Source organism: Ptychodera flava, chromosome 3 (assembly GCF_041260155.1).
Source record: "Ptychodera flava strain L36383 chromosome 3, AS_Pfla_20210202, whole genome shotgun sequence".
Lineage (NCBI taxonomy): Eukaryota > Metazoa > Hemichordata > Enteropneusta > Ptychoderidae > Ptychodera > Ptychodera flava.
Window position 1 is genome coordinate 13,168,654 of NC_091930.1, and position 23,599 is coordinate 13,192,252.

The 23,599-nt window shown below is 38.7% G+C and overlaps 3 protein-coding genes across 6 annotated transcripts; 2 read left to right on the top strand and 1 right to left on the bottom strand.

Annotated features, from left to right (window-relative positions):
• Positions 1-1,140: 1,140 nt before the first annotated feature.
• Positions 1,141-6,317, bottom strand: LOC139129585 (gamma-secretase subunit PEN-2-like). The gene is made up of 4 exons (XM_070695231.1): positions 6,130-6,317; positions 4,147-4,253; positions 3,072-3,176; positions 1,141-2,331 (listed from the first exon to the last, which is right to left on the bottom strand). Exons 2-4 carry the CDS (start codon positions 4,205-4,207, stop codon positions 2,192-2,194), a joined length of 306 nt encoding a protein of 101 aa, XP_070551332.1. The 5' UTR covers positions 4,208-4,253; positions 6,130-6,317; the 3' UTR covers positions 1,141-2,191.
• A 54-nt stretch (positions 6,318-6,371) lies between these two features.
• On the top strand, positions 6,372-11,943 carry LOC139129584 (splicing factor U2AF 35 kDa subunit-like). 4 transcript variants are annotated; one of them, XM_070695227.1, is made up of 6 exons: positions 6,372-6,531; positions 7,717-7,880; positions 8,597-8,635; positions 9,207-9,358; positions 9,671-9,804; positions 10,885-11,943. In XM_070695227.1, the coding sequence occupies exons 1-6, from the start codon at positions 6,488-6,490 to the stop codon at positions 11,135-11,137; spliced, it is 786 nt and encodes a 261-aa protein (XP_070551328.1). In that variant the 5' UTR covers positions 6,372-6,487; the 3' UTR covers positions 11,138-11,943. The 4 variants fall into 4 exon arrangements, with proteins under 4 accessions (XP_070551328.1, XP_070551329.1, XP_070551330.1 ...); XM_070695228.1 differs by having other exon boundaries at positions 7,717-7,871; XM_070695229.1 differs by lacking the exon at positions 8,597-8,635.
• Positions 11,944-14,808: 2,865 nt separating this feature from the next.
• On the top strand, positions 14,809-21,970 carry LOC139129587 (splicing factor U2AF 35 kDa subunit-like). The gene is made up of 5 exons (XM_070695232.1): positions 14,809-14,915; positions 16,812-16,966; positions 18,502-18,653; positions 19,935-20,068; positions 20,573-21,970. Exons 1-5 carry the CDS (start codon positions 14,824-14,826, stop codon positions 20,814-20,816), a joined length of 777 nt encoding a protein of 258 aa, XP_070551333.1. The 5' UTR covers positions 14,809-14,823; the 3' UTR covers positions 20,817-21,970.
• Positions 21,971-23,599: the final 1,629 nt, after the last annotated feature.

Sequence of the window (23,599 nt, forward strand, 5' to 3'; positions counted from 1 at the left end):
GGGAGTCTATGTACTGCCTTATACATGGGAGTCTATGGACTGCCTTATACATGGGAGTCTATGGACTTCCTTATACATGGGAGTCTATGGACTGCCTTATACATGGGAGTCTATGGACTGCCTTATACATGGGAGTCTATGGACTGCCTTATACATGGGAGTCTATGGACTGCCTTATACATGGGAGTCTATGGTCTGCCTTATACATGGGAGTCTATGGACTGCCTTATACATGGGAGTCTATGGTCTGCCTTATACATGGGAGTCTATGGTCTGCCTTATACATGGGAGTCTATGGAGGTGAAAACTAAAAAGTCCTTTACCACGGCCAAATATGATCGCATTGTGAAACAAATCGACGTGCATCTGTATGAGGTATGGTACTATCCTTGTACCAAGTTTGAACGAAATCGCTCTGGGCGTCTCTGAGATATCTGCGTGAACGGACGCACGCACGCACGCACGGACGGACGGACAGAAGGACGCACGGACATGACCAAACCTATAAGTCCCCCCGGACGGTGTCCGTGGGGACTAATAAGGACAGCTCCAGGGATCTACAGAACATTGACGGGTCATTTCAGAGAAAAAGATGTTTTGAACAGGAATAACAAGCCTATAATTTTTTTTTTATATATGCCAATTTGACCATGTACCATATCAGCTTAAGTCTACCCAAGAAACCAGTAAACAAATTTTGAAAGTTGCATGACAAGTGTTTTTGCAGAAAATGTTGTTTAGCCCAAACATTGGAAGATAGGCTCAAAGTTTGGTGAATTTAAAATGAGGTTTGTAAGGGCATTCTTGCAAATACAAGTACTTATCATTAGAGAAGTTTTGCAGCTTTCTCATCCAACAGTCAACTCAAGTGATATCTCCAAGAAAGCCACTGTACAGGCCAACCATCAAAGAAAGGCACAAGCGACACTTCAAAACAAAAATCTGTTCACAAATTATACATGTATATTATCTCCAAACAAAGCACCTACATTATATGTCTGACCTTGCAACCAAAGACACGACAATTCATAGGTATAATACTGGAAGCAAAAATCACTTTCCAAACAACACGATAATTCATTTAAATACCACTCATTCATCACTGACAATACTTTAAAATAGTTTGTGTATGCTCTAACATTTTCAACTTTTGGCATGTTTATTTTTAATTCAGTTTTTGGTATGTTGTGATGTCTTTTCCAATTTACAACTGTTCAGTTGACATCAGTTACTCTGATATATGATTTTTACATTAATGTATCCTTTATTTTTTTTGTATCGTTATGTATTTCTACTCAGAGCATGTAAGCCCATGCATGGATGTATTGATGTCAAAATAAAGAGAAAGGACATGAGACTGGACAACTGACTGCACTACTATGCCCGTTCTTGCACGAATAAGGCACTGGGTTAAAAATTGACTTTACAAATGCACTAACAGAAACCAAAAAAAATTCACTTGTTAAATGCGACAACATAGCTTACATTATATATGAATGTATCTTTTAAATGTAGAGTTTCTATGAGAGTGTATTATGTTTCACATGATCTAAATTTCAAGCATGATATTTTCAAGAAGCTTGATGTCCTCAAGGCAGAACACAGTTGACATGGTTCTCACAGTTTGAGACAAAAACTGCTTCATTTGCACCGGTTATTACAGTTTGAACACCCATTGCAAACTCAAACTAAAATTGTAAATTGTGAAATATATTTATAAACACTTAAACTGGCCCAGCTGTGGTTTTCACTGATATCTTGTTTATGAAGGCATGCCAGTGTGTATGTGATGAGCAACATGTATGCACAAAACACCATAGATTGGTCTGATCATAACAGTGATGGGTACAAATTTCATTTATATTTCACATTCGTGAGGTACAACAACATCAGGAGATGACTAACATGGGCTGATTATGTCTTGACAGTATCAAAAATGTCACAATGATACACCTGCCAGGTCAGTATACAAATGTATAACTTATAACAACCCTGCCCTCTGATTGGTTAATGAGTTCTTCCTATTTGCATAAAGTGTCATGAAAAAATCAGGGACATATGTGCACAGAAGACCAGACTATGGTAATTTGAACATATCAAAGACTGTCATATACATGCAGCAATATGGATCTGAAGAGCACAGCTAGTGGCCAGAATATTACAAAATCCACAAGTTCTTGTCATGGAATGATTATGCTATGCCTTTTGGAATCATGAAAGATATGTAATCTGCAAACGGTTGCCACACGGGTCGATAGATTTGGAACACCACAATCCACGCCGTTATCACCGCAAGCCATATCACAGCCCCTATCGCTGACCTAATAATATCTGTAAATTAATGAGAGAAGTATATGTTCAGAATCACAACAATTTCATCTGATAACTTTAACATCTTAATGTTTATTTTGAAGGTAGAAATATCTAAACGGAAATCATTATCTGATTATAAATGTTTTAATATGCTTTCAAAGTGTACAGCTTGTGTGCATTTATTTTGAAACAAGAGACCAAGTTTTGAAAGTCTTGTTTATGTAAAAATCCAGAACTTATTTTTCCAATTGAGTTTAAATACAGAATAGCAACCATTTTTTTAAATTTCAATATCAGGAATTTTTGTGTAACTTGTTTCTAATCAACAAAGTTACACTGTGACCACAGATTTTCATAATTCATTCTGAAGTGTACATTTGCCATGACTAGTGAGTATAGTTGCATCTGAGGAAAAGTTTTAAACTAATTTTTTGAGCTGCATTTTAGCTGAATGTCTATACTGACTCATTTTACAGAGAGCAAACAAAATAATGAGGCACGAATGAGAATTACCAGATATGAACCAAAAAGGTCTTCCTTGGGGTCTCTACCGGTAGATATTTATTTACCGTATTCCTACAGACACCCCAGTTCAGTGACCAATGTGAAACACAGTGGTGTTCACTTATCGCTATTCTTGACAATGAATAATACTTAGTTACCAAACCCACTATTAGGGTGCATCAATTATGATCTGTAACATGGACGGGTAACACAAGTATATGAAACACTGATGAACATTTTTTATCACAACTTACATGTTTTAATTTGTTTCTGTTCTGGATAGTGTGGTTTCATGAACGCTTCTCTGAAGAACCATATAAAATTTACTGCCCACAGGAACGGCAGGCAGAAAAAGCCTCCTGAAATAGCAATGTGAGTAAAAATAACAGTGCCATGTGAGTGAATGCTGTCATGCAGTATAGAAACAATAACTGATAGGTAGGAGTGATGATGTCATACAGTATTCAAATCTATACAAAGAATGTCTTTGTTGCTGCAAAAAAGAAATAGGGCATGTTGGTCGGGACGTTTTGAAAATTTTGAGTTATTTTCACCCAAAAGGAAGTGAAAACTTTGGTCAGTGCTATTCTAACAAATCCAATGGATAGACAGGCCCAGTGGATTTAAATATAGGGTAGGGTATAGAGCAAACATCCTAGAAAGCATAAACATTTACTTCAGTTTCATGTTCTCCTCCACGGAAAAGCAGAAATGGTAGATATACTTGGTATAAGGATTTTCTGCACTGTCACACACTGCTCAGATATCAGTTTACAGTGTGTGTAAGTACACTGGCATTGATTACAGGACTTTGGAGTTCTTGTCTTTGGGGGCGTTGTGTTGAATATTGGCTGAATAGGACCAAGTAAAAGGTACTGTGTAAAACCTGGACCTCACATAAGGTACATACCGTAGTAGTGCAAGGTTTGTAAGGGTTACAGCACATACCTGGACCTATATTCCAGGTATGTACTGTTGTAGTGCCTGATTCTAAAGTATTAACTCCAAAAAAGTAAATAGGAGAAATCCAAGGTAGGAGTTAACCCTTTGAGCATCAAAGTCATTTTTGTCGCCTTTATAAAATATCAGTCAATTTTTTTCAGATTTTTGCCAAAATTTTGATAAAAACGTGTAGCCAATTAAATTTAATGTCCATTTGGTCCAAAATTATAAAAAAAATTACAGAAAATTTCATAAAAATTGGTTAAATGTTGCACTCAAATTTTGGTGGGAAAAAATTAAAGCACTCAAAGGGTTGATACCATATCGACAATATCAACAAGTACAAAGCACTGACAATTATCTGGAGTAACATATTGCTCTCTTTACCTTGATAATATTTTTGGCATAACTTCAGTTTATCCTCGTTTGACACCCTCTTCAAATCCATTTTGTGACGCTATGTTAAAAGAGCCTGGACTGGTTTACTTGCAAACCTGTATTACAGCAGAGAAGATACATCAGCACATACTCCGGCATAAACATTGTAGTTTTATTCCCAGAGTTCATTATTTGCTGGACGTTACTTTGACCATAGACAGTAGAGAAACTCTACTGTCTATGCTTTGACCAGGTTTTCTGGTTAAATAATTGTCATTCATTCATTCATTCATTAATAGGTGTGCGAGATGGCGACTACAATACATTCTATGACAACCGATGTAGTATCAAGTGAGAAATGGTACCGCTTAACTCACACTTTTCCAACACACACAGGACAAACTCGCCCAATACCAATTTTTTTCATTGGGACTAAATAAAGCATTGACTCCAAATAACCTCTGGCTATAGTACCTCTGTGGTCTGTCAGATCATGGATGTAAAAAATAGATCTATTTTTTACATCCATGGTCAGATGCACACACAGGCTATATTCCGCCATTTAATTTTCCATTTTACTGTAGATGTACCATTTTGATTCCGATAATCACAGGTAACTGTGACACTAATTGACAGCTTGAGGGAAAAAGACGGCGGGAATCTATAACACCAGGTACCTTACAAACTGTACACAATTACATGTACTTCAAACAAAGGGTGAGTTGGTATCAAGTGAGTTGGTCCTGGGAGGGCTGCGAAAAGGAGCCAGTTAACTGTAATTCACTCAGTGAGATATGCTATGCCTAAATTCGATAAAAATGGCCGACTACCGATCTTCCTCAGTGTTAACCTTATAAATTTCCATTTCGGGGCCTCCCTTGCCTCTACTGTAATCGTCAGTGTTGTATTTTGTGAGTTTAATCATGGAGGCATCTTTCTTTATACCTCCATGGTTTAAGGGATCAAAACATGGAACATAACTGCTCTCAGGCCATGCACCCTATGGGTCGGAGCTACACAGCCAACATGACAGGAGAAGCCGGCGCACGGCCAGAGGGCTACATACAATCTTGTAGCTAGGAACTAACAGACCAAATTCTCCATAACGAAACACCCAGCCTGGTCCAACCATGGATGTAAAAAATCTATTTTTTACATCCATGGTCCAACCATGGAGGTAAAACGCCGACTATGGTGTATTTTGCAGTATATTCTGATAACTTCCACATCTTTCCGATTCATGCAGCGTGATAGTTCAAGGGGAACACAGACAAAGAAAAGTTTCAGTAGTACTGTTGTCTGTCTGTGGGAGATTGATTGAATGGATCCCCTCTTTCTTTCTTACTCATGTTTCATGTTGTTCACTTACTTTTCGGAGCCCTGCGTACGATGCTGTGTGTTCCGCTACAGCTAATAGCCCCGCTCACCACAGCCCTGCAAAGACCCGTACGTAGAGTTGGTGACTTCAAATCCATTTTTGGACTTGACGTAAAAAGCCAAATTACTGCCGAAATTCAGCGTTCTTGGGCCCAAGTCGTATCCCTGCCTACCTCAGCTACTCGATCGCTTCCAAAAATGCCAGTCTTTTATTCTTTTTTCGTAAATAACCGTCGATGTCGGCAACTCTCTCGCTAGCCCTGCGTACGTACGCAGTGTACGCTGTGTGTTAGGAACGCACACAGGGAATGCACAGCGTACACTGCGTACGTACGCAGGGCTAGCGAGAGAGTTGCCGACATCGACGGTTATTTACGAAAAAAGAATAAAAGACTGGCATTTTTGGAAGCGATCGAGTAGCTGAGGTAGGCAGGGATATGACTTGGCCCAAGAACGCTGAATTTCGGCAGTAATTTGGCTTTTTACGTCAAGTCCAAAAATGGATTTGAAGTCACCAACTCTACGTACGGGCCTTTGCAGGGCTGTGGTGAGCGGGGCTATTATTAGCTGTAGCGGAACACACAGCATCGTACGCAGGGCTAGTTGTTCACTTACTTTTCGGATCCCACAGCCGTGATGAACGGCGACAAGGTGGTTGTTGTCGATGAAAACTTGGCCCCTACACGATGCAGATCCTGCTACTATTTATGAACACGAAAATGTACAAATGATATCAAGCTTTAGCGATAATTTGTGCTCAAACTTCCAGAAACGCTGGCTGATCAGATCACGGCAAAATCGACTGTTCGTTTACTTCCGCGTCTTGTGATGATGGGCTCGTCACAGGAACAGGAAGTGACATCACAAGTTTGTCTCGCAAATTCTCGTAGGTTCCACGATATTCACGAGAAGAATCCCTCTTTGCATGCGTTGACAGTATTCACGCGGAAACAGCGAGGAGCTGATACCAGCCATGGCCGAATACTTGGCGTCAATTTTCGGCACCGAAAAAGACAAGTAAGTGAACCAGTTGACAAACGTTTTACAAAGGATCGAATTTACTATAAGTGCCCATACACGCAAGCACGGTGGCTTCTACATGTTGTGCACCTTTTCCAAACGTTTCGACAACGTATTTTCAAGTGGTTGATTGAAGGCAAACCTGCATTGAAATTGTGCATGCTCAAGATGGACAAAAGCCAAACATTGAAACAACATGCAACATGTAGTTGCAAATGACCCAGTTCAAAACCGGTTATTTCACGTTTTATACCACAATATGGCGTGCTTCACATTTTCTTTTCGCTGAGCCGTAGTAAAATGTAAAATATCAACATACGTCCTGGCCAATGCCTCCCAGTACACACTACACACGCAATATCCGCTTATTCGACCATGGGTGGCGTGCATTTTTAGTGAAACTACGGCGGTTGTAGCGCGACTAACCTTCAAACAATCATATTATATTGGAAATTTCGATTTCGTATACCATTGCAGGGTATACTACATACATACTACTAGTACTACTACGTAAGGTCCAATAATCATTCTGCAGTTCTGTAGCCCGCGATTTTCCTTTCCCCATAATCAAAAGTCGCCGGGGAAAGTTGTGGGCTACAGAACTGCAGGAACAGTATAGCTGCTGTAAAATATCTATTGTGTTCCCCCGTTGGGTACAGATTGGAGGTAGAAGCGAGTTCTCGCTTCCACCTTCATCTTGCTTCTCCCTCCATTTGAACATGAAGATGACCATCACATGATATAGGGTGATCTATACGTCCATCTTGGTGCATATGCATGGATGCGTGTACCTCTGGTACATGAATATCTATATCTGTAGTGTCCGTCTGTCTCCCCTTGTTTTAGGGAAAGACAACATTCAAGTGTACTCGTCTGTACATGTGGTGGTGAATACACAGCTGTGCCATATCAATCACGCTTAGGTCAGGGGTCATTACAACAGAACTGCTGCAAGCCAACTTTTAAGCTTTCTTTGTGGTTTGTGTTAAGACACCGATTGGCATCTGTGACTTTGCTTGCAAAATAATTAAATATGTGAATCTTTCAATAATTTAACCTGTTCAATTAAATTTTGATCCGAACCAGCCCTAGCATTGCACTCAAAAAATTGTTTATAAATATTGATATTCGGGCTCATTTATGCACAGATAATAACCATAGAATTTCATATTTTCCTTTCAGAGTAAACTGCTCTTTCTATTTCAAGATTGGAGCATGCCGCCACGGTGACAGATGTTCTCGTCTCCACAACAAACCGACTTTCAGCCAAACCATCGTGTTGCTGAACATCTATCAGAACCCACAGAACAGCGCACAAACTGCGGATGGGTCCCACAGTAAGTACGGCAAGTCACTCCGAGTTTATCCTATCTCCATTAATTCGTGTATGTCACTATTGTCTTTAGTTGTTTTTCGTGTGCTGTGTGTATGAAAGTGGTTTGAACCAAAGACATGCAAGTATGCTACATGTACATGTTGCATTCAAAAGAAATGTCAATTTGCCGAAAAATCTGTAGCAAAAATGGTCAAAAGTTTAGACATAGATTAAACCTGTTGAAATACACTCAGTTTGTCATTTTTGAAAATTATTTCACAATAGAAATAATTTTCTCACTCAATTACAATGATAAAATTGTACGGGGGAAATTCAAGTCTTGGAACTACATATAACTTAAGTCGAGCATTGAAATGGCTTGGCTGTTAAGCGCCAGACAGCTGTCTGTCTGTATATCATCATGGTGTAGACTTCTGTGAAGGGATTTTTCCAAAAGTGATGTATCCCTTCTAAGTTCAAGTTTTTCCAATATAATACATGTATGCTGAATCTTTTTAAAAATCTCTTTGTAGCCATAACATATCCAAACTTATGACAAAATTGTTGAACAGGAAGTGTCCTTCAGGTGTTTTTTTTTAAGACTAAACATTCATATGCAGACTCATTTCATGTGGATGACGTTTTAAACTAGATTTGAAATGTAACCAGACTAGTGAAATACAGTGTTTGTACTGCACCTTCATAAAAAAAAATTAAGCTTAGTTTCAACCAAATTCTGTCTTTTAGTTGGGAACCAAGACCCAGTACTTCGTTCAGGACGCAATAGTAAGTGGGGATTGTGCCCCTCTTTTCACAATTTCATTCCGAATGGTTGAGGGAAGTTTGAAATTTTTCGGCATACTTGAGAGAGATTTCAATTTAAGGCTTTCACGGAAATGTTTCACTTCAACCTACTTTGGTTTTTCAGTGAATATGCACTGAGCCAGAATAGTTCTCATGAAAGTATTTTAAGATGATAATTAGACTGAATTTAGAACAGTGTGTTGGAAGAAATTTCATGAAAAATTAACAAAATCAAACGAAAAGGTACAATTTCTATATTTAGCGGAGATTATTAAAATACAAGTTGCAAGTAATTAGAGAGTGTCTTTACTGGGTGTTGTCCCACTACGGGGCGAATCGCCAATTTGGTGTTTTGGCACAGCGAAGGCATGGCCAAATTGCAGCAATCCTGCTATCTGTAAGAAACACAGAGAGCCATCATTTTACACAAGCGACTGTGAGATGGCTATTCAGAGGTTGACAACACTTTACATCAAGATATTGTTACTTATCTTGTCAAGACAGTTCACATACTGCCGTTCTTACCGGGGTATTATTTCTATTTCTCTTACAGTGAAACACATGAGTGATGTTGACATGCAGAAACACTTCGATGATTTCTTTGAAGAAGTGTTCACAGAGCTGGACGAAAAGTATGGTGAGATTGAAGAAATGAACGTGTGTGATAATATTGGTGATCATCTTGTGGGAAATGTTTATGTCAAGGTAACGGTATTGTTTTACATATAGTACTATAATTTCAGTCTACATTGGGACCAATCCAACTGTGACCTCTCCGCCCCCCCTCCAGCCCTCCTCCGGTAGAGTTGAAAATAGCATGTTTGCAAGTCCTTCTCAAACAAGTAAATGTAAACCTCATCCCCCGCCCACATACCAGTTCAACCGAGAATTATAAAACTGACAGTCTGAACTCCCTGTTGATGATGTTGCTAATTCTTTTTACGAGTACAAAGGCAATCATGGTTTCTGTTTTGATATATTGTTCTTTCTTTCACACTGATATGATTTCATTTCCAGTTTCACAGAGAGGAAGACGCAGAGAAGGCGGTGCAGCAGTTGAATAATCGTTGGTTCAATGGACAACCAATGCGTGCAGAGTTGTCACCAGTGACAGATTTCAGAGAAGCTTGCTGTAGACAGTATGAAATGGGGTAAGTTGTTACCATGGCAATCTAACTTGCTTTACACAGTATGGAATGGGGTAACTGTTACCATGGCAATCACATTTGCTGTAGACAGTATGAAAGCGGGTAAGTTGTTACCATGGCAATCAAACTTGCTGTACACAGTATGGAATGGGGTAATGTTAGCATGGCAATCAGGGTTGCTATGGAAAGTATGAAATGGGGTAAGTTGTTACCATGGCAATCAAGCTTGCTGTGGAAAGTATGAATTGGGGTAAGTTGTTACCATGGCAATCAAAGTTGCTGTAGACAGACTAGTATGGAATGGGGTAACTGTTACCATGGTAATTCTAAGAAATAGTCCTAGAATACAGGCGTAGAAACTGTGTTTTTGATCATTTATTTGATGTGTTGCTATGGTGAATGTTCGTGCGTCAAGGTTTACCACAGAAATTTCCATAGTGGCAGTATCAATTGGTGAATCATAAAATGAATTGTTTGAAATAGCTAGAAATGCAGCAAAACGTGTGTGTATTCACTAGCTCAGCAGAATGCTTTAGGTCTTCAATACCATTACATTATTAGTTTGCAGTCTAGTTTGCCTCAGTGGTCAAGCTGTTAGTTCTGTTGTTCTTTCAAAAGCAAGCACTAAACCTGATTCTGTTTTATCTGATTGATGTTGTACAGGGCTGTCCCTAAGTCAAGTAATGTATTGTGACCATAAAGCACAAAGGGGTCAAAGATTCATCGGCCAATAACTTTTAAAAAGAAGCATTATATAATATTGAAATTGATTTTACAAAAACTCAAGAACAAAGAGTATCTATACCTGTAATAGAAACTTGAATCTTCTTGTCTAGGTTTTCCGATTTCAAAGTTGGTTGACAATGCATTTTCTTAACATTTCTCTTAAATAACCCTTTCACTGTGGAGGTTTGGCCGAAACTCATGGCAATCAATGATTGTTGTGGATTTGTACAAAGGATCTTTGGTGTTAGCAGGTTGATCCTTTTCCTACCAGTCTACACAGACAAATGGTCAAACCATAGAAATAAATACAACTTGGGAGAAAGAGGATTCATTTTATTTGATTATTCTCTTTTGCAGAGAATGCACTAGAGGTGGCTTCTGTAACTTCATGCATCTGAAACCCATCTCTCGAGAGCTACGACGTGAGCTGTACGGCAGACGCAGGAGGAGAAGGTCACGCTCACGCGACCGATTCAGGTCCAGATCCCGCAGTCGCGAACGAGAAAGGAAAGGCCGCTCACGCAGCCGGAGTAGAGAGCGCAGCAGGAGAAGCCACAGCAGAGAACGTGAAAGACGTAGCCATAGTAGGGAAAGATCTGGAAGATTCTAAGATTATTTTTTTCTTTTTTTTTGTCCCATCACACCTGAAGTATACTGGACACAATTTCTAGGATGGAGTCAGTAGGGTTTTCTTAGGGGGCCTTCCATACCTTCTTGTTGCAACTTGACCCCCTAGGATTAAGTTAATTTCTGAAATAGTTCAATTTGTGCCCAATCGTTCTTCAGTATTGCCTTGTGTCTGTGTAGTCTTTACATAGTACAACACATCAACAATGTAAGGGAATGATGATATGTCGCTATGTATTGAAACATGAAGAGAGAGTGCCATCAGTGTGCCATTATTCTTGTAAGATTGTTTTAACTTCTTGAATCAAATGAGGAATTTCTTGAAATGTCTGAGTCAGACCTGCATGTACACTTTTATATGTGAAATTTCCTTGACCAAGGAAGAACACCGAAAATTGGGACACCAAACTGAGAGGGCGCACTGCCAGACGTTGATGCTGTTATCTTCATTTTCAACTTTCCTTATCAGACAAATAACGTTGCCATGTACTGGACCTACTTTTATCAGTAATAGTGTACAAATAGTTTGAATACTTTCAAGTATAGTGCACTTTCACCCAGTATGTTTTTTTATTCGTTTTTTTCTGAAACATCTTCAATTAATGTATGGAACCATTTAGATGTTGTTGGCATTGTTGGAAAACCAAAAACTTCTCTACTGGGTATTCCCTGGCTTGTCACCGCAAGCGTTTTGCTTTTCAGAAATAGTCTAAATGTTTTCATTGTTGTGGTTGAGCAATTACATTACCATGGATAAATAAATTGATGTTCAACTTTTTTTTTCACCAATGCAAGATATCATCCATTTCTTATTAGATACCATACAGACATTTCTTAGCGTTTATCATATCCAAATTATGTTATGCACCCTACATTTCTGAGGCAGTGGCTTTTATTGGCAAGGTACCAGCATCTCTGATAGTGTGAAAAAGCGTTAATATCTTCAAAGGTTTAGACCAACATAGCGTGTGTTATTACATAGTTCAGGTCAGCCTACATGTAGGGAGGTGCTGGGACCACCTACCGGTAGTCTAGCTTTGACTCACCAGGGTGCCATTTTGAACTACATGTAAGGTATTTTGGGTTTAACCACAGAAATGTAGGACCACCTAGTCTTGCTGTGACTCATCAGTGTGCTACATTAAAACCCTTTGAGCGCCAAAGTCAATTTTTGTCACCTTTAGAAAATATAATCCAGTTAATTTTTTTCAGATTTTTGTCAAAATTTTAATAACAAACTGTACCAATGAAAAGTGATGTCCATTTGGTCCAAAATTATCAAAAATTACAGAAAAATTCAAAAAAATTGGTAAAAATGTTGCACTAAAATTTTGGTGGGAACAATTACAGCACTCAAAGGGTTAAAGTAAGGTAGTTTGTGTTTCATCATCCGTGACTGCAATATGACCTGCCTCAGACCAATGTATAACCTTTCCCCATGACCTTTTGCATCTTGAGACAAACTGTGACATGCCATGATGTACGGGAAAGACGCTTCAGTAATTGTACAACAAATCAAATAGTTTTTGCCGCTTAACTCAAAGCTTTAACTTTTCTCAAATTGTTAACGATCGTACCAAGACTTTGCTCCTGTAGCATGTATAAGTGAACATTCCTACGTATCTATTATCGACAGCAACGTTTTGCATACACTGAAACCGTACAAAGCGCCAGTTCCATAACATTGACCCTTTCCAGGCACCCTGAGCACGGTGCATAGTGCAGGTGCCTATTGGCATTCACCATCAGTCTGTTTCAATGACAATGTTCCCTTTGGATGATTACCAGGATTTGTGTCATGTTCTGTATGTACAGTTGCGCAGGCTGTCAAAAGCATGTCTTATATTGCTTCATACACAGCCATTTTCATTCTCCACTTAGGAACGCAAGGTGTGTAATAATTAGGTCTGTTGACATCCAGCAATGTTTACACAAGGACATTAGAGCCCGGCATTTGCCTCCTGCACCTTTGTCTTTTAGCAGAATTTTCAGTATTTTTATAATAACCTATATTATAGTACTTATATGGTATCTATTTAGTAGAGGCATACCTGTAACACCGGCATTTGTACTGCAGTGCAAGAGCAAAAAAAAACATGCAATTTCTTCATGTTAACGAGTATTATCAATCTGAATAGCTTTTGTTCTCACTTATTGGTCTGAAATTGGTCTTTCCTGACTTTGGTGAACTTTCTTGAAATTAACTGTCGTGTTAACTACTTGTACTGCAAAGTTAGATCTCTTCACTGAGAATGTGGTTGAGAGGCTGTAGTTTGTTGACATTGAGTCTTCAAGTGTTTATTTTCAGATCTTACTCTGCAGAGTAATGTTGGCTGTTTGTAACAAGTCCTTTTAGACCACATAATGTCCTTTTTATCGATGTGCCTGTATTCAGTCATATTTTGAAATGTGTAAAAGTTGAAAATAAATGTTCATTCTATACTGCTGTTTAAGCGTAAGAGTTCAGATATCATCACAGGCGACCCAATAGGTTCTGAGTTTTTCACACTGTTTCTCTATCATTTTCTCTTCTTTCTTCATGCTCTGAATGATCGGAATAAATAAAATAAATGGTTTATATAACCTAACCTAGCCTCTGTGACTCTTTATTTATTTTACACTCCATTACAAGGATATATATCTCTCATACACACATGCTGTAATTAACTAGTCAACCAACTAATTATGCTAATCCGTGGACTTATCAGGGATTTTACGGATTGGTCAACATCGCGAAAGATAGGAATGGTTACTAAACCCCTTTTTCATTAACATCACTATCTTTCCGATGTTGACCAACCTCTGATAAGTCCACGGATTAGCATAATTGGTTGTGTTGACTAATTAATTACAGCATGTGTGTATGAGAGATATACGTCCTTGTAATGGAGTGTAAAATAAAGAGTCACAGAGGCTAGGTTAGGTTATATAAACCATTTATTTTATTTATTCCGATCATTCAGAGCATGAAGAAAGGAGAGAAAATGATAGAGAAAACAGTGTGAAAAACTCAGAACCTATTGGGTCGCCTGTGATATCATTTGATTTCTGTGATTAAATCACTGGAGTTTTCTCATTGTGTTGTGCTCAGCTAACCAAGAAAATGAGTTCAGCTTGGCATTTCATGCTTAAAAGAACTATATTTGAAAATGGATGTATAAATGTACTATGATATGCCTACCAAAAAAACCCCATAAACATGCAATATAATGGGAAATGCAGACATTTCTCATAATTCAAGGGTATAAATATTACCTACCTTACTGTACTCACCAAAGTTGAGCATTTTAGTGCGCTTGTTGTGGACAATATGAGTTATGTGAAATTGAATAAAAGATGAAGTGCTTTGGACTTAAAGACATAACTTATGTAATTGATTTATTTGCAAGCAATAGCTCACAGCCGTTTTTTCGACAAAAGCAATCACGACTCGGCACCGCTTATGGTGATGAAAACGACAGAAATGGGATTATTTGCCCGTGGTGGCGCTACAGGTCAAGGCTTCTCAGCGTTTCCGTACAAAAAGATCATGTCTCCTTCGTTTCACGGTCAATCTGATATTGATAAGAAACATATCTACCGTTTCCTCCATGAAACGTGTTTTATTTGTTGAGTTTTCGGCCGAATTCGATTGAAATTTCGAACCTTCACATCGATCCGCAAAAACCGATGACGTCAGAGAAAGGTGTGCACAAGGTCGGCAGAAAAGGGAAGAGCTATGGCGGAGTACCTGGCGTCGATTTTGGCACAGAGAAAGATAAGTAAGTATATCTGCAATTAAAACACAATTTACGTCGTCCTCTGTATAGTAGTTTAATGAGCTAAGCCGACGTTATTGCGTCTGTTTCGCCGAAAAATTATGATACACTAGAAGTTGACTTTTTTGACAAACTATCGAATGTATGGTCGGTCACTTATTGTGCTGTCGTGTGGTGAACGCGATCAGCATCAGTCGCGATCAAGATAGGTGCCAGCAGCTCGGGGTTTAGCCTAGTTGGTTTGTGGGCTGTACCGCAAAACAAGATAAACGTCAGTTCATGGATAAATAGCGAAGGCATCTGTGACTGGGTAGGTGCAGTATTGTGTCGGAAGGCAAACCGACGACAGGAAGGCCGTAGAATGTTCGTAACGGTATCCCTTATCTTCGACAGCTTGCGCCCTCTATCGGATAAGAAAGATCTGAAAGCTGTGGTTCTGACGTCCGATCCTACAACACAAGGCAAAAACTCGCGCTTCTGTACTACAGCTAGATGAATATGAATCTAAAACAGTGAAAGTGTACCGAAATGCAAATGGTGTGAATCCGAAAGTCTTGTTTTAGGGAGATTTTGGCCCTGCTAAGGGGGCAAGAGTTCCTTTAGGCCCCCACCCCACCCCAAGAAGTCACTATTATAGTATTAATCGCGGACTTTCCTTCGGAGAAGCACATCAAATACAACTTTTGAAGGGGTGTAGGGTTAGTTTTAGAGTTGGCATACTTAAAAGTGTATATCCTACCAGAGAAAAAAAATTTGGGTGGGGGCCTTGAGGAACCCTTTCCAATGGGGTTTGTGGGGATGTCACAGCCCTTTCCTTACTTTAAACGTGTAGGAAATTTTAATCAGCTGTAGATCACTTAAACACTGTCACATGATGATGTCTGTATTCAGAGATCTGACAAATTGAAAGCCTTGACCTTTGTGCCAGATGAGGATGAGCAAAACAGTTGTCGTGCGAGCTGATGTATGTTTGTATGTAAGGACAATGCCTACAGGAGGCATAGCTGCTGGATATAGGTTGCAATGTACCCTCTTGAACAATATATTGTTACATGTCACAATGTAGGTATTGTGTAGAATAAATACTGTGGCGTTGTCAAACAACCCGGGGCCTCACAGATCATGTAAAGTTTGAGTTCATTTGTGATATCATGTGTTGCAGTTTGTTCATGTACACATCAAAAAATTCTTGAAATCCTATCTCTCACTACTTCCATGTTGGAATCAAGCAACCAGTGTAGAGTGAAGAATAAGTGTGTTGGTGATGAACAAATGAAACACAACAGTGGAGGCTTGGTCTTTGTGAACAGTTTGCAATTACACTTCCACCAGATAACAGTAGGCCCTCGTTGGCAAAATATGAGCACAGTCCCTCCAAACTATAATTTCAGAAATGTTAGAGTGTCAAGGGGAACAGCATACATATATAATTCATATCAAGTTATTCAATGTTGTACCCAGAGATCATGTTGTTTTGATATTAGGCCTATTTGTGGTGACATCAGGGCTTCATGGTTAGTATGCAAACATGAATATTTGTCTGAAAATTTTGACAATTTTTGAAATTACTCTTTTTGTGAATGGTGAACTCCATACATTAATACCATGAATTTTTGGATTGAAATTTAAGAGTTGTATGTCAGAGGGTTTTACGACAAGCCGCAGTAATAAAGACAGTATTGTTGCACAAACTGACAAAGACGACATTCCGCAAAATTTCCATCGGCAGCGGCAAATGTCATACACATGGCTATATTTTGCGACAAATCTACAAATAGTAGTCAGTGCTGTTTGGGTTTTTTGTTCCATTTCATCATTGTTTTAGCTGTCACATCTAACATTTGTATTCCAAGAAGACACTGAGGCACTAGGGATAGATTTGATGTGCTTACCTTTCAGAGTAAACTGCTCTTTCTATTTCAAGATTGGAGCATGCCGCCACGGCGACAGATGTTCTCGCCTCCACAACAAACCGACTTTCAGCCAGACCATTGTGTTACTTAACATCTATCAGAACCCACAGAACAGCGCACAAACTGCAGATGGATCCCACAGTAAGTACAGACAGTAAACATTCAAAGTGAACCCTTTCACCACAATGGTTTTGCCAAAATCCATTGTTATCAATGGTGATTGTGGACCTGTTTACAGGGAAATAGGGGTGAACAGCTAGCACCAGGATTCCTTTGACATGAATGTAGAGACCAGCAAACTTCCATGTATACCAATTAAGGTAGAATGTGACTCGGGGACCGGCTTTCAAACTTTTGCAATTCTTTTCTGATCTGCCACCTTTTGGGGTTCATTTTAAAGCTCTTGGTATAAGAAAATTTTTCACCGGCTTAGTTTCATTCAAAAATCGAAAATTTTATTTCTCCATAGACCTAACACAGGGATGGCAGCCATTTTGAATTTTAAATATCAGTTAATCTTTGGTTATTTGTTTTCTTAGTACCAAAATATGCTCAGTTATCCTAAATGTTATTCTTTGATTTTGAAAGAGAAGGTTTGAAAGATCCTTAAGGAAAGTTAGAGCAAAAACTTGTCTTTCACTTTTGAGGCACATGCTACCTTAAAGAGAAATGAGACCTAAGAAATAATACATGTGTATACACGTGATAATGAATGGTAACCCTTCCTGCCAGGCCTGGTACTAAAAATCTGCCAAGTCAGTATATAAAGTGGTATTGAGCCAAAAGTTACACTTTTTTCACCCCACAGTGCCACAGCTGGTTTAGTCAGCGAAAATCATACTAACAGTGACTCAGTAATCTTCAAATTTTTGAATCTTTGTTAAAATGCAACATATGGGACATGTAATGCCTCACTGGTTTCTGCCAACTTGACCATGATAGTGACATATGAACTTGACAGGATAAAGGTTATACCGGTACATACATGGTAGTTAAGTATAAACATGTGTGCATCTGGGAAATTTGACCAACAATGTAGCTTTATGATGTAATGATTTTTTGTGAACAATTTTAAGCCTATCATATAAAAAAATAAGTGCTTGAGCAAGCACACTTTCGTAGACTAAATGGCCCATACATGTAGCTGTGTGCACTTCTGTTGTTTACATTTAAGTTCCAGTCTGGAACATATTTCACTTGTCAACAATAAAAATACAGTCTGTGAATGTACATGCTGAGATGACAAGCTGGATACTGTGTATATCAACATGCTACATAGTCAACACAAAATAAAAATAGTGAGAATATCTGAAGTTACAGCTACTTGTCTTTTAAAGGTATCCAGTCACCTGTTTTTTCATGGCCAATCACAGATTTTACGTGGGTGGCCGCTTTTTAAATAGGACGCCTCCACACGACCAGCCATAGCATACTCAGTAGCGTAGACCACTACCATGTTCTTTGACGTATCAAATGTGGAGGACCGACAGCTACAAGTGTTACGGGGTAGCACGCTAAACCCCGCCCCTTTACCATATATGGAATATCCATATATGGAATATGCAAATTTATGGTGACCATGTACCTTTAAGCATTCAATGTGAATCCATGGACCTAATGACAAAGCCTAGTCTTTCATCAATGTTTATCACATTTCATGTTGTTTTCTCTGACAGTGAAACACATGAGTGATGTTGAAATGCAGAAACACTTTGACGACTTCTTTGAAGAAGTGTTCACAGAACTCGATGACAAGTATGGCGAGATTGAAGAAATGAATGTGTGCGACAACATCGGTGATCATCTTGTGGGAAATGTTTATGTCAAGGTAATAGTTAGTTTAAGGGAACCTCCAGAGGGCGCCCTCTGGAACTGTTATTTTTGCCCGTTGGTTTAATACAGTGTCTGGTGTATACACATATTTATGTACATAGCACCCAGGATGTGTTACCCGACACAAGCATGGAAATCTCATAAAAGTGAGGCCACACATTAGACGACTTATGGCTGGTAGCATTGGTAGTCATATTACTTGAAACTTTATTCTTTCTGAACTCAGGATATCCAGATTTAATTTTAGATACACCTGTATAACTCTATAGGTGTAATAACCAATAGCAGAGTTCTCCAAATGGGAGTTTTTAGGGGTAGGCTACTCTTCTGCATTTGTAGCGTACTTTTTTACAACGAAAGAATATGCAAATAATTGATTTTTAAATTGACGTCTCCTCTTTTTTCCTAAAGTGACGAGAACACTATAATATAGAGAGGACAACTCTGTGTTGCAGAGTAAAACAGAGTTGTCTTACATGTCAGTGATGCATGCAGTGATCAACCTTTCCACATGTTGGGATGCATCACTGACATGTAATACTTTCATTTGTTTGTGTTATATTATATGTCATAGGTTCTATGCACAAATGTTTGTGTACAAGACTGCATTGGAGAGATCAAGTGAAATCAGCAGTAATGTTGAACTCCTAGTGGAAATGAAATGCAGAAGAGTGGCCTATGGATTCAACATGTTTACCCTTTTGCGCAAATTTGGATCAAAACGTACAGCCACTCATTGGGAGACCTCTGCTTTGACATGATCTGTTGAACCACAGCGATTATGAGTTCAGATTTTTGAAATTTTAATTTGTGCTCAAATAGACATATAGTGCATGGAGGTCAACTGTTTGATCCAATATAGACAGTATGCAGCTTCCATATGCTTCTGGAAAATCTCGAATTTCAAAGCCTCCAGCAAAGTCCTTGAAAAGTTCTTGAAATGGAATTTGGTACAGAAGAGTAATAGAATATTTGAAAGTTACTAAAGATTTTTTTAAATCATGAATCGTCCGTCATAATATTCCAAAATGATACATAATTTTAAATGATGTACCGTTACCAAGGGTATTGGAATGTGAACATGATACCTGAGAAATGGTATTTTGGACCTCAAAAAGTACTTTCAAAGTGCTGAAAAAAGTCTTTGAAAGTCCTTGAATTTTAAGCAATTTTGAGTATACAAACCCTGGTTTGTGTTTTGAAACTCCCTTTGTATTGTAATACAACCATCTAATTGAATTGAAACATAAGCAAGGCTGTGATTTGTTGCTTTCAGTTTCGTTATGAGGAAGACGCAGAGAAGGCGGTGCAGCAGTTAAATAATCGTTGGTTCAATGGACAACCAATGCGTGCAGAGTTGTCACCAGTGACAGATTTCAGAGAAGCTTGCTGTAGACAGTATGAAATGGGGTAAGTTGTTACCATGGCAATCTAGGCTGCTATGGATAGTATGAAGTGGGGTAACTGTTACCATGGTAATCAAGGTTACTGTAGACAGTATGAAATGGGGTAAGCTGTTACCATGGCAATCAAGGTTGCTGTAGACAGTGTGAAATGGGGTAAGTTTGCTATGGACAGTATGTAATGGGTAAGCCATAAATATTTTAGTTCCGTTGGGTCGTATTTTAGATAGGGCCATCCTTGGTTGAGACTATCTACCGTACTGTGTTAGCAAAGACATCAAAATGCTTAAGGGGGGGGCCATACAGATTTGATCATTTACCTCCTGGGACACAACAGTTTGATTGAATCAACCTTTCCACGTGTTAGGATGCACCACTGACATGTAATACAATTTCAAATGCACCTAGGAATACAATGAGCGATATTTAGCCATGAAGCTGATGCCACAACCCATCTTGCTGTTGTATAATTCTATGACACCTGTATTTTACATTTTCCCATATTTTGCAGAGAATGTACAAGAGGTGGCTTCTGCAACTTCATGCATCTGAAACCCATCTCTCGCGAGCTTCGACGTGAGCTGTACGGCAGACGCAGGAGGAAAAGGTCCCGCTCACGTGACCGATACAGGTCCAGGTCGCGCAGCCGCGAGAGGAAAGGCCGCTCTCGTAGCAGAAGTAGGGAACGCAGAAGGAGTCGCAGCAGAGAGCGTGACAGACGTAGCCACAGCAGAGAAAGATCTGGAAGATTTTGAGTGAATGAAATTAGGGAAAAATGTGTTTTACCATTAGATAAAAACATTTTAAACAGGAGCAGAATATGATATGTACATGGAAATTAAGGTCCGTGATTCTACAAAAAGAGAAATACTGTTTTTCAAGAGAAAGTATTCAGATGAAATCAGTTTTATCTTTTCTTCTTTTAGTTCTTGATCATTTTTGAAACAGTTTTACTCTGTATCCAGTTGGTCACATTTTCTGTATCCCAGATACTCAATTCTAAAAGTTAGGGTTTTTTAGTCATTTTTCTGTCAAAATTGATTCAAAGTGCACACGTGCGAAACACAGAACTTTTATTCAGTGTGCTGCCAAGTGGTCATTGTGTGCACATTTCATGTGTCCCAGACACTCATTACTATAAGTTAGGGTTTTTTTGTCATTTTTCTGTCAAAAGTTGATTCCTAGTGCATACATGTAGGTGCGAAACAGAACTTTTATTCAGTGTGCTGCAAGTGGATATCATGTGCACATGTGTTTCATTTTCCAGTTTCCAATACAGTGAATTCCTTGTGTGTTAAGTAATGATGGAATTCATTACACAGCAATCTGATGTCACACCCATTCTTATTTCCAGTGCAGTGATTATCACTACCATGAGTTCCAAAAACACTGCCATGTGATGACACACTCAACTCATTCACTGTCCAGGAATGCACAAGATAGATTCCCATGTATAAACTGCCGTTAGGTACGTACAGTAAGCAGATGTCAGGGTTCTTTCCCGATGTTTATAGTAGCAGAGAGCATTTCTTGTATCAGCCTTTCGTGTTTTCAAGCAGAGTAGTAGAAAGTGTACGCTTTGTGAGCGTGTTTAATTCTGCCTGTAGATCTTAGAATTTCTCACATCTTCCCTTGAATTTCAAAATGTAAATTTGTAGTGGAGGATGTTGTATTTCATTTATAGAACATCACATATCGGGGTAGTACTCTATAACATGTTGTGTTTTTGACAATTCTGTAAACTAGATTTTTCATCTCTTTGGTAGTACTTTTTATCCTGCCCTTTTCTCTGCCTCAGTGTGTGTGCTACTTACCATTTTATTATTTGAAATATATGTTGTTGTCAAGCATTTTTCCCGTCCATGATTAGAGCTTTGTGACTTTGCAATAAAATAATAGTCTAAAAGAATGTTTTCTTTTGTCGCTTTCTTGAACATGGTATGAAGTGGTGTAAAATGCACAGGATTTTTCCCTACCCTGAACTCTGGAAAAGACTGACTCAGACTACAATCTGCACTAAACAAACATGTATCAGTTGACACAGACCATTACGGGAAAGCTCCATTAACTTAGGAATACCCTACTTCCCTACTTAGTTATCAGAGGATCAATTTCACAGACCTGCCTTTCCTACAATGGCACTACAATAGCACCAGCTGGATTAGATAAACATAACAATGGAACATTCACACCTTGGGGATTAAAAGTCTTCTGTTTCTCACCGGAGTTGGTCAGGCAAGGACCCTGGTTTCAGGTACCATGCAAGTTAATGCAGTCTTTCCCTAGTGCAGAGCCCAATGCAATCAATAATTTTATTCCAATGAATCTTGATGTGAATGAATGTAACATACAACAGTGATAAAAATGTCTGAATTTTTATAAACAGTGTCCAGTGTTGCACGCATACATTTAGTAACAAACCTGCTACCGTGAACAGCCCAAATTACGGTTTGCTCATATTTAAGTGTTCACATTTCCAGAAATGTAACAGCTTGCTTTTTGAGTTTTCCAATGTAAAGTGTCAGTCGCTCTATCTTATGGTGATACTTACATTTCGTTCATGAAAAAATCAGGGAGTTTTCTTTTTCACCCCTTAGCATTTCGATATATTATTTGGTATAAAACAAGAAATGTTAGTTTGAGATGATTAATATTCAAAATATTCAGATACAGCTTATTGAGCTTTACAATGTCTGTCATAAACGAGTGATAAAATGAAAGAATGAGTCCATTCCTGAGCTTTGTATCGTCCAATGCCGTTCATCAATCAAATTGTAAGAGAAAGACAGACATAAGGTAGAATGTGCCTCAGGGACAGAGAGTCGGATTCTCAAATTTCTTCAATTCTTTTCTGATCTGCCACTTTGCGGGGCTCATTTTAAAGCTCTTGGAGAAAGAAAAACTTCACCGCCTTAGTTTTTTTGAAAATCTTAAATTTAATTTTTTGCCCATAGAGTTACTCGGGGAATGGCGGCCATTTTGAATTTCAAACATCACAAAACGTTGCGTTGGGTAATTTGTTTCATTAGTTCCAAACTTTGCACAGTGACTGCAGATTTTTATCGTTCATTTTGTAAGAGAATGGTTGAAAGTTTTTTTTCAGGGAAGTTTGAGCAAAAGTTAAGTCTTTCACTTTCAAGACACATTGTACCTTAATGAAAATAAAAATGTTTCAGTGAGTGTAATAGTATCTTCCAAGAGAAATATCCAAAGCCCTTCAACTGTAGCTGGCTGCCATACCTAAATACAGAGTAAAATTTGCAGTCACATGAGTTGCTGCCCTCAATCGGGGCATTGGTTATCCAATAAGATAAAGACTTTCCTCTTGTGAAAGGTCAGATCACCAGCTTTACAACTTGCAGTGCTTCAGGAAGTTAAGTTACAGAAAAGTTACAGACACTAGATTAATTGTTGTTGAAGCTGCTACAAAATATTGTATCCAAAATCGAGGGCACTGAGATAGCCCCTATTCCCGACCTCATCCCCGGCACCATCATGGGTTCAAGGGCATAGATATGCAGAGTCACTTTCTAAAATG